The following is an 11,264-nucleotide window of genomic DNA, read 5'->3' on the forward strand; positions in this document are numbered from 1 at the left end:
GGGGGGCAATGCCGGGGTCTATTCATGGAGAGCTGGCTATTAAAGGGAGCCTGGCGCCCCCTTCTCCCTCTCTGGCACCTCCTCTCGCCAGGGGACACTGGCTCCCCCTTAGCCTTCCACCTCAAGTGGAAGCTCCCTGAAGCCCTCACCAGAAGCAGATGCTGGTGCCATGTTTCTCTTACAGCCTGCAGAACCAGGAGCCAAATAAGCCTCTTTTCTTTATAAACTACCCTGCCTCAGGTATTTCCTTTACAGCAACATAAAACAGACCAACACAGACCTCATCCTCCAATGTCGGAAAAATTACATAAGCTGTGGTTTCACCTTCAACCCATCTTGGAGGAGACAGGTAGGAGCAGTATGCTCCCTTCTTGAAATAGCAGCTCAAATGCATCTTGAGTTTTTCCCTCTATTTCACTCTGATGGGCTAGATTATCACAGTGACTCAAGTCTCAAGGGGGTGCCCATGCCCTGGGAGCCTCTCCCCACAGTGGCCCACCAATGAGCAGAGGGTCAGCGAAGGCTTCCCTGCCCTCGGCCAAGTCCTCTCTGAGGGTGGGTCCACAGAGCACTCTCTCACACTCCTAGACCTCACTGGTGCCAAAGGGTGGCCCAGGGCCAAAGGCAGGACACACAGTGTCCTTGGGGCCACTCAGGTTGGGCTACTCCCAGCTCTGAAAGTTAGTCGCAAATGTTTCACCTTTGGGGATGAGGTGTTTAATGGGACTTAACTTCACAGCCAGTCCATGGAAGGACCCAAGTGGGCTGTAAATGGGGTGCCTGTCACTGAAGTCACAGACTCCTCTAAAGCCACGAGTCCACGCCTTTCCCCAAACCTCTCAGTCTGCAGAATGTAACTTAAATCTGTCAGTAACCAGAACCGCGCTGCGGGCAGGTGAGGAGGTGCTTGCTGCTGGGGCTGGCAGGTGTGCACGACATGCCATACAGCACACCCCCACGGCGGGACCAAAGGAGACCCCGCACCAAGAAAAGAAAGCAGAGGACTGGTTTCAGCCACAAGATCCAAGCTGCAAACCCTCAATTCTACCTGTCACTAGTAATGTATTCAGAGCTTTCAGTCCAAACTTCTCCCTTTTTCATTTAAATTTAAGATTTTGTATTATAATGCCTTGGATATCTCAAGATTTGGTCTTGTGAAATTTTGCCACCTCTAGGACTATCCTTTTACAGTATTTAAGGGTTATAGAAAAAAACAAAGTTGATATATTTAACACAATCATGGGTTTGGGTCAATGTAATGCTAATAGGGAAACATCATAAATTTGTGGTAAGAAGCAATGATCCTACATTCCAATATCTAACGTGCAAAATCGACTTTGCATCAGCTAACATCTATGGATATTCTGAGCACAGCTACAAAAATAGCTTGCTTAGAATTATCTGCCTTGACAACTAATTTTTGACAACACAAAATGTGGGCCTTTTAAAAAGAAAATTGGGTTCAAAATAGGATATTTCTTTAGAAGTTTCAATAATTTTACCTAAACTTGGGTTCATAGGAAAACCATTTATTCCAGGTTACCTAACGCACCATTACATTCTTGATACTCCTGATACCTTTTTAAAAATTCATCTTAAGATGCTCATGTCCCAGAGCAGTGTTTTGCTCACTTCTATTTACTAGAAAACCAAAAAGAGCAACAAGATGCTTTTCTCATGATATACATATTTTTTAATTCTCAAGTGGATGGGATTTTGACTTGGTAAACCCACCTGGAAGGGTATAGAATTCTCTGCCCTACCTGAAGTGGTAATTCCATGTTGAATTTTTTTTTTATGCAATCATCTGTTTTCCTTTATTTATCACACCCAAGCATAATCAAAGAAAATCCAGCCTGTGTTACATTTTTCTCAAGTCAAACCCAGCTGTTAATAGGGTGAAGAGTCAGCACACCAGCAGGACAAAGTACTCAGTGGACACTGCACACAGCCACTCTAGAAATATCACTGGTGCAAAGCCACCCGTTATTCACATTCCTGAGGAAAAATAACTGGTGAAATTCAATGACTAGGTCTTTATTTATCTCGACAAAGAGGGGAAGATTTATCGGCAGCATTCACAAATGCCACCTCAACCTGGCATTCACATGAAAGAGGTGTTACTGGAATGCTACCGTGTGTGGTCGCCCGTTACAGACTTTCCATTCCATCAGTGTTTAGCTTCGCAACGTGAGAACAGAGGGACCTTCCCAGACCACTTTCAGAAACGTGCCACTTTGACATAAAAGGTTCTCATGGGACTTTCCTGTCCTGGGTCTATCCAGCCCAGGGGGCACAGCCACGTCCTTATTGGGCCCCCAGGAATTCAGCCCTGACTTAATATTAGCTCCTGTTATTGTTTTAGATTGACTCTCTGAAGTTACAGAGTATACACACTGGTTTTAATATTTTAGAATTTTGTTTAGAAGGTTCATATTCACAGCACCGCTCTCGGTGCAACCGTGACTTCTCATCACTCCTGCCAAGTTCCACGTTGGACGGGATGCTCTGCAGGGCGGACTCCCGCAGCGGCAGCTGGGTCCAAGGGTGCCGAGTCTGTGGTGCCAGGAGGGGGGCCCTCCTGGCACCCACCTGCTGGCAACATGGAAGAAGAGCATGTCGCCAACGAAGCTGCTTTCAAATGTTTTAATTTTTACCTATGCAACAGGAGAATAACAACTAGGTGCCTTCCTGGCGCTTCTGCTAGTCAGGACCAAGTCTAGCACTTGCCTCCTCAGGGCTCCTGGGCTACCAGTCCTGAGCATCCTTCTGAGCTGCCGGCAAGGCTGCTGAAGATCAAGGAGAAGAAACGTTTTCAGTCCCTGAGGAGCAGGAGAGGCAGCTCTTCCCACCGGAAGGAGTAGGCAAGCCAGCCAGGGGCAAGTCTGACCCGGCCAAGGGCACAGGGAATTAGAAACCTAATCCGATAAGACAGCGGCATTTTTGTGATCAAGGAAGCATCAGGTTGGTGCAAGGGATGGTGCCAATAACTAAATAAGAAAATGAAAGAAAATCAGTGATAAAAATGACACTCTCCGCAGGCTTCGCAGCGACTGAGCAATGCAGACCCAACTGCGCACCTTCGGCCTGCCAGCAGCCACACTCAAGGCGAGTTACTAGGGTACGATGAAATGGCACATTTGAAAAGACGAGGAAATCATTTAAAATGTTTGAATTTTAATTAAATGGACATGTATTTAATTTAATAACAATAATACATAAGGCTAAACACAAACGTCAGATCTACTTTCTGTGCTCAAAATGGAACCTCCTTTACATAAAGACAGTACATTTCTTGAAAATTCAGACTTCGCAGAAGGCAGTGGTTGGCCCTCCCAGCCCACACAGCTGCAACCATCTCCGTCCAGGCTGTGCCCCGCGTCCAGCGGGAACAGCTCACACGGGACAGGCTCCTCAGAACACACTTGTGTTTCCTGCTTGCTCATAAGGGCGCACATCACACCCGTTGTTCTGAGTGCTGCCGCAGCGAAACGGAAGCCCCACTCCAGACTGCCGGACCCAAGGACCAGAATTCCCTCACCCCCAGCTTGTGGCTACAGGGTTCTCTTCCTGGGAAGGGCAGGACCCCAGCATGGCTCATCCTGTGTGAGTGCGGCCAGAGGCGGAGGCTCCCTTCGGCACAGGGCCTACTCGTGGCACCAAGCCTGTACCTCCCACCTGCTGTGCTGAGAGTACTGGGGTCCTGGTGGTGGTTTCACCCCAGGGAGGCCAGGACCTCAGGCTACTGCCACCCTCAACCTCAACTCCAAGGTGAGTGATGACTGGTGTCCACCCGCCACCCCCAGCTCCAAGGCTGTGTGGTTCAGAGATTTTGGCTGTAGATTTTTGCTATAGAGCAGACAAATCCTAGTCTCTTCCCAAACAAACTGACTTCATTGCAACAGAGCGTGGAGAAGTTCAAGCCTAAAGGTGCTCTCAGAAACAATGGTGGTTATGGTGGCAGGTGAGTGGGAGGAGGCTGGTGGACGCAGTGGAGATAAAGGTTACACTGCTGCCAAGGAGAGCTGGGGAAAGACAGCTGGAAGGAGCCCACCTGAGGTCAGAACAAATCTCAAACACTGACCTCAGGAACTATCCCTTCCAAGCCTCCTAGATTTGGTTCTCTAGGCTGTGGATTGACACATGCCCCAGAGCATTGTTGAAACAATAGAACAATTAGTGGATTAAACATCTGGGTGTGGTCAGAGAAAGAGTCTAAGAGAGCCCTGCAGTGATGCAAGACAGCCCTCACCAAATCCCGGGGTGACTGTTGAGCTCCCTGAGGAGCAACATTAGATACTTAACACTCTAGGAATCTGGGTGTGGGAGGAGATAGACTCCAATAAAACAACCCAGCCAGGAACTAAGCAAATAAGCAAGTAAATCACAGTAACAAGCCCAGAGTTGCCACATGTATCATCTCAAGTGTTCAGTTTCCAAGGAACGTCACAGCACGTGCAAAGAAACAGGGAAGTATGAACTGTACACCAGGAAAAAAGCAGGAAACAGAAAGTTCCTGTGAGAGTGAGCAGATGTTGAACTTACTAATAACAGAAAAAGCCTTCGAAGTAGCCATTATAAATATGTTCAAAGAACCAAAGGAAACCACGATAAACGAAGAAGTGGAAGAAACAAAGACAATACTGCATCGTGGAGAGAACGCCAACAACCAGACAGAAACTGTAAAACAGAAACAAACAGAAATTCTGCAGCTGAAAAGTACAATAACGAAAATGAAAAATTCACTAGAGGGCTCAATAATAGATTTGACCCGGCAGAATAAAGAATTAGTAAATTTGAAAACAGATCAATAGAGATGATGCAGTCAGAAGAACAGAGAGAAAAATGAAGCCTCAGAAAAATGCGGGACACTGTTAAATGCACCAATATACATATAATGGAAAGAAGGAGAGGAAAGGGAGAAAAGAGAAGATAAATACTCAAGGAAATAATGGCTTAAAATGTCCCAAAAGTAATAAGCAAAAAAACCTCAATAATATACACACCTAGGAGGCTTGCTGAACTCCACATAGAAGCAAAAAAAGATCCACACACACATCATAATAAAAGTGCAAAAAGGAAGAGACAAGAAGAAAATACTAAAAACAGCAAGAGAAAAATGACGCAGGAAACCTCGACGAGGTCAACAACTGATTCTCAGCAGAAACCACGGAGCCTGGGAGGGAGAACACGTTCGAAGTGCTCGCAGGGAAAAAACCTGTCAACCAAGAATCCTATATCCAGCAAAGCCACCTTCCAAAAACAAAAGCGAAATAAAGACCTTCGTAGATAAACAAAAACAGAGAGAATTCAATGTTAGCAAACCTGCCTTACAAGAAAACACGAAAGAAGCTCTTCACACTGAAAGCAAGTGATCCCAGATGAAAATCTGAATCCACCCAGAGAGCACCAGTAAAAGGTAATTATACAATTATAAAATACAGAACAAATGTGTACTTTTCACTTAACTGATTTACAATGAAATTGTACAAAACATTGTGTATCACGTATTGTTGAATCCATAACGTATAGAAATGCAATGTATTTGGCAATTTAATGGAACAAAGAAGCAGCGAGTGAGTGGAGGTGCACTGTGCTAAGGAAGCAGCTCTGTGTGGTAACCCCAGGGGAGCTCCCTAGCCACCAAGGCTGAGGCCCAGGACGCAGCAGAGTGAGAACACCAGGGTTCAGAATATGTGTAATAACCTATCTCGTAAGTAAGGAGATGTGAATACGAATATATATATATATATATATATATATATAGTTTCTTATGTTTCCAAGAAATGCTTAAGGCCACCAGAGCTGGAAGAGACAAGAACGGACCCTCCCCTGGAGCCTCTGGAGGGAGTGGGCCTTGCCACGCCTTGATCCTGGACGTGTGGTCTCCAGAGCTGTGGGACAAGTTTGGGGTAATTTGTTACAGCAGCCACAGGAAACTCATACAGGTTCCCACTGGCCAAATTAGGGACAATTTAAACATCAAAACAAATGAATATAACTACTGAGTAAAATAGGAAACCCTGAGTTCATGCTGATTAAACAACTGAATAAAATTAAACATTTACATCGTTTCTAAGTACTTCCCCTGAAATGCTCATTAGTTACAGAGAAGAAGAGCGTAAGTTCACAGTGGAGGGGCCTGACAGCCTTCTGTAATGCGCCTTGGTGAACATGACCAGGAACCAACAGCCCAAAACTGAGGACATGGTGTCACTGCTGTGAGGTTCCTGCCAGAGACGTGAGTCCTGAATCTAATCATGAGAAAACACCCCACAGGCCAAACTGCCGGACATCCCACAAACAACTGGGCTGCACTCCACAAAATCCCAGGAAGGCTCTGGGAAGCCAGGAGAGCCGTTCCAGGTGAGGGCGGCAGGCGCCATGCGGTAAGGGACGGAACTGGGACAAACGCAAACCACAAAGGGGCCTGAGCACCTGTGGCTTCAGGGCTGGCTTGGGTGTGCGGCGCACGCAGTGCGGGGCCTCACTCGGTTTATCCCTCTGCTGTCACCATCTTGAAATTATTAATTTTGAACAAGGCACCCTAGTTTTTCATTTTGCATGGGGCCCCACAAATGGGGATGTATTAATACATCAGTGTTAATATACTGACTTTGATGGTTGCATTGTGGTTCTGTAAGAAAATGTCCTTGTTTATAAGAAATACACATTTAAAGAAAATACACATCGGCAGTGGTTACGGGTATCAAGTAGGCTGCTGACTCTCAAATGGTTTAGAAATAATCTTCTGTACTAGACTTTCAACTTTTCTGTAAGTTTGGGAATGTTCCAAAATAAAAACTTATCCGAAAAAGAGATGTATGCAAAATGATCCCATTTTGTAAATACATTCACGGAAAAAAGACTGGAAAAATATACCTGCCAAAATTATTTTTAGAGACAAGGTCTCACTCTGTTGCCCAGGCTGGAGTGCAGTGGCTATTCACAGGCACGATCATGGCTCAAGCAGCCTCCCACCTCGGCCTCCCAAAGCACTGGGACTGCAGACACACACCACCACATCTGGCTCTACACCAAAATTTAACGTTAATTGTCACTGGGAGAGGAGATTACATGGAGCTTTTGTTTCTTTCATTTTGTTGGTATCTTATTTTCTAGACTTTCCAACAAAGAACATATAGTACTTCTGCAAAAAGAAAGCATAAAGTTATTTTTAGCCAGGCGCAGTGGCTCACGCCTGTAATCCTAGCACTCTGGGAGGCCGAGGCAGAATTGTTTGAGCTCAGTTCAAGATCAGCCTGAGCAAGACTCTGTCTCTCATTAGCTGGGTGTGGTGGTGGTGGCTATAGTCCCAGCTACTCAGGAGGCTGAAGCAGGAGGATTGCTTGAGCCGACGAGTTTGAGGCTGCAGTGAGCTGTGATGACCCCACTGCACTCTAGCCTGGGAGACAGTGCAAGACTCTGTCTCAAAAAAAACAACAACAACAAAAGTTACTTTTAGAAATATAGACTCAATTTACTTCAATATGCTTGCCAGCATCAGCCACAGACACTCACAATCACTGGGTCCCAAGCAGAGGAGAGAAAACTCCTGCCCTCCCTCTGTTCCCACCGCCCCCGGCCCTAGCAAGCCAGGCACTGAAAGGTCTCCGCTCCCTCTACCCTGACCTGGGCACAGACCATCCTTCCTCCAGCTCTGTCCCTTCTTCCTACCCCTGTCCAAGGTAGGTCCCCCCACTCCTCCCCAAAAATACACCCAAACCCTTCCCCTTCAACGTGGCTGGCAGCTTTACAAAGTACCTAAAGTTTCTAATGTAAAACAGGCTTCCCCTCCTGACCAGTGGAGTGGGGGGGAACTGGACTTCTGCTCTTATAACAAAGTCCTGGGGCCTTGGGGAGTCTGTCCCAGACATGACCTGGGGAGTCGACTGAGGGAAGACACCCTGAGAGCAGAGGCTCTGATGCTGCCTCACTCCTGGACCACCAAGGGGACCCTGCCCAGTGCCGGCCCAGCCCACCCTGGGAACCGGACTGCCACCAATCCAAGACGTTTACAGCTGAGATGTGAGCAGGTCTTGCAGCACAGAGAGGGAAGAAGGCTCCTGCTCTGGGAAGATACTTGTCTGCGGGTCGTTGAGGGTCTCTGCCCAGCTCCCTGCCGAAGCCACCACCGCAGTACGCAGTGCCCCACACCAGCCGCCACAGACCTGCTCCTGCACCTGCTCTCTCCACACAAACAACCCTCCGTTTAGCGAGCACCTACCATGTGCCACCTCGATGCTCACAGAACACCGTGAGGTAGGCTCCAGTCCATGGTGCTGACAGGGGGCTAGGGAGCTAGGGCTCAGAGAGGTGACACCGGCCTACGTAGCGTGGCCGGTTTGCAGCCAATGCAGGATTTAGGACCTGAGGGCTGAGAGGGGCCAAGGCATCAGGAAAAAGAGCCAAACCGAAAGACACTTACACGTGTGTCGCGTGTCTTCTCTTTCGATAAACAGTAAAGCGAGCCCTTGCCTTGGAGGCAACACAAAAGACCCAGTGCAACACACAGACGCTTCTCGTGGCTCGTGTGTCACGACACGTGCTCTTCAGGAGGCAAAGCCCAGGTCTGCCGGACGTTTGGACGGACTTTAGAAAGTACACACTAGGCGGCCACAGGCGCCGAGGGGAAAGTCTGTTATGCTTCGGGTGTGACAGGAGCTACGGTCACGGCCAGGGTCAGCCAGGAAGCCCAAACCCACCGACTCGCACTCTCTGCTCAACCATGGCCTCAACCAGGAGGGGAAGCTGCTGCACAAGGCTGCGCTGGAGACCCGTCGGAGGACGAAGCCCCCGGTGCTGGGCCCCGCCGGCCAGGCCGGCAGGTTCAGCTCTCAGCCCGCACTGCTGCGCCGGCCCGTGGGCCCAGAACTCACTGCTGCTCGCCCAGCTCTGCAGGTGGAGGCGCCTGTGCGCACCGTCTCCAAGACACTATTTTACTGTTTTTACTTTTGTGAGAATTTGTGAATTTGGCTGTTTACTTTTTTAACTACACACAATGTTGGAGGAAAAACCACAGTGACTTTCTGCAGGAAATCACGTTTAGATACACGGAAGAGCTAAACCATAGACATGGCAGAAGAGCAGATGAAGCCACCAACCGAAGTCACAGGCTGCACCTCATGCCAACGGGCTCTCTGACATGCTCAGGCGGGGTAGGTGCCCCCCACAGCCACGGCGGCAGAGCTGACGCTCCCCTATCCCCCAGCACAGCCCCCGTGACCTGCGCCACTGCCTCCTCTCTCAGCCTCCCACTCATCCTCTGAGCCCTGGGGGTCGCTCTCACGGCCTGGGGCATCGTCCAGGTCATCCCCACCTGCCAGGTAACTCCTGAGGGAGCTGTCCTGTTCCATACGGGGCCTGGCCTTCTTCTTCCCTTTTACCACAGGCTGTGCCAGCTCGGCCGCTGGCCCTGGCCGGGCTGCACCCCCAAGCCTGCCCTCTCTCTTCCTCTTGTACTCCATGATCTGCTTGTTGAGTGCCTGGTGATCGATCCCACATAGACTCGAGTGTGTGGCCGGTCCCGCGGTGTCACACAGCAGGGCGTCCGGGTCCCTGGAAGGGAAGAGGAGCCTTCACACGAAGCACAAGCCAAGCCCCAGACACAGCACCCTCACCAAAACACCAGCAAGGGGCGCTCCCTCATCTCCTTGCTCGTGAAGCCCCTGGACGTCAGTTCAAGGGAGACAGAGACAGGAGCGAGGGAGCGTGGGGCTGGGCTGTGGCATTCCCCAGCGTCAGAGCCCAGTGGCCAGCACGGTCCCGACACGGCAACTCGTATCGTCATTAAACGCATCTTCAACTATTTTTCGGTAAAGTGGCCAGGGCACCAGGCCAGTTAAACAGTTACGGGTGGAGCCTATCAGGTCTTTCTCAGGTTACCTGATGAGCTGTAGAGTCTGTGCGAGGACAGCAACACCCACATGAGGTCCCTTCATGCCCCTGGACCCTCCCGCGCTCTGCCCCAGAAGGACTCTGCTCCCTGCCCCACCTGCCCCCACTGCACCTCGAGGACCCCGGATGTGCCGGGCTGGCTGTCACGTGGGGCTCTGTCTGGCTCGGGTTCTCACGCTGAAGCGTCAGAAGCCCTGGCAGGCGGATGAACCAGAGTTGGGAGCAGTGTCCAGGGGACACTGATGCTGCTGAGGACCACACGCAAGACCCTGCCCTGTGTCGTGGGGCTTGGACAGGCCCCCCAAACACCTCTGCATCCCCCAGGCTCCGTCACCTCCGCAGGCCACCCTGCAGTTCTCCCAGCCCCAGCTTCCAGCACACCCCTCCTCACACACTGACTCTTCTGACATCTTCTGACATCTATAGCTTCCTGTTGGTCCCCAGCAAACTGCAGGCTCCAGAGACTGGCACTGCTCGCTCTGCTGTTCACAGATAGGTCCTAAGAGCTAGACGAGGGCCAGTGCTGGACCAGTGCTAGCAGGCACGCAAAACCATGCTGAATGAATGGAGAGGACGAGAGACCCCTTTCCCCACGGGAAGGGTCCCAGCAGACGTTCCTGGGTGACCACTGAGGCCGTCACTGTGTAAACGTGGCCAGGCCCAAAACAGACCTGCTGCAGGCGGATGCTGGGCCCCAGGGCAAGTGCATGAGGTCAGCACAGGCTGTGCAGCTGCCATGGAAAACAGCAACTCCACACCTGGAACTTACACCAGGAACCGAAAGTTATGTCCACACGGATCACCTGAAATCGTCTGGTACAACATGTTCTCCATCTGAGGGTCCAAAGTCAGCTACTGCCAGCAACCGGTCAATCTGAAAAGGAACACGCACAGGGTAAGCAGTGAGCCCTGCCTCTGCACACGTACAGCAGAGCCCGGCTTCACATGGCTCCAGCGCGCCTCCTTCCTGTGTCGGCTCAACCACAGATCTCTTCGCTGCACTTCACGACATTCCTTCGACGGACTCTTCCCAAACGTTAGGACCTGGTCAACTGCCTGTGCTTGCAAACATTGTTATTTTAACATATCGCACTTTCCCTGATGATGAAGTGAGGCTTTTTTAGAAGCATAAAACTACATTTAAAACTTGTAAATGTTAGTCTGGCTGGATGCAGTGACTCACACCTCTAGTTCCAGCACTTTGGGAGGCGGAGGCGGGAGGGTCACTTGAGCCCAGGAGTTCGAGGCTGCAGTGAGCTGTGGTGACACCACTGTAATTCCAGCCTGGGCGACAGAGCAAGACTCTGTCTCAAAAAAAATAAATAAAAAATAAAACTTGTAAATGTTTGTCAAATTTATGAAAACAC

The 11,264-nt window shown here is 49.9% G+C and overlaps 1 protein-coding gene across 1 annotated transcript in view; it reads right to left on the reverse strand.

The window, feature by feature from the left end:
• Positions 1-7,483: 7,483 nt before the first annotated feature.
• The window catches only part of RBFA (ribosome binding factor A (putative)), a 12,704-nt gene continuing 8,923 nt past the window's right edge, over positions 7,484-11,264 (reverse strand). The window contains exons 6-7 of the mRNA XM_012657818.1: positions 10,701-10,771; positions 7,484-9,558 (exon numbers count right to left, since the gene is read on the reverse strand). Coding sequence (XP_012513272.1) covers positions 9,201-9,558; positions 10,701-10,771 — 429 coding nt within the window. The 3' untranslated portion in view covers positions 7,484-9,200. The remainder of the gene's footprint in view (positions 9,559-10,700; positions 10,772-11,264) is intronic.

This window comes from Propithecus coquereli, unplaced genomic scaffold (assembly GCF_000956105.1).
Source record: "Propithecus coquereli isolate 6110/MARCELLA unplaced genomic scaffold, Pcoq_1.0 Scaffold560, whole genome shotgun sequence".
NCBI lineage: Eukaryota > Metazoa > Chordata > Mammalia > Primates > Indriidae > Propithecus > Propithecus coquereli.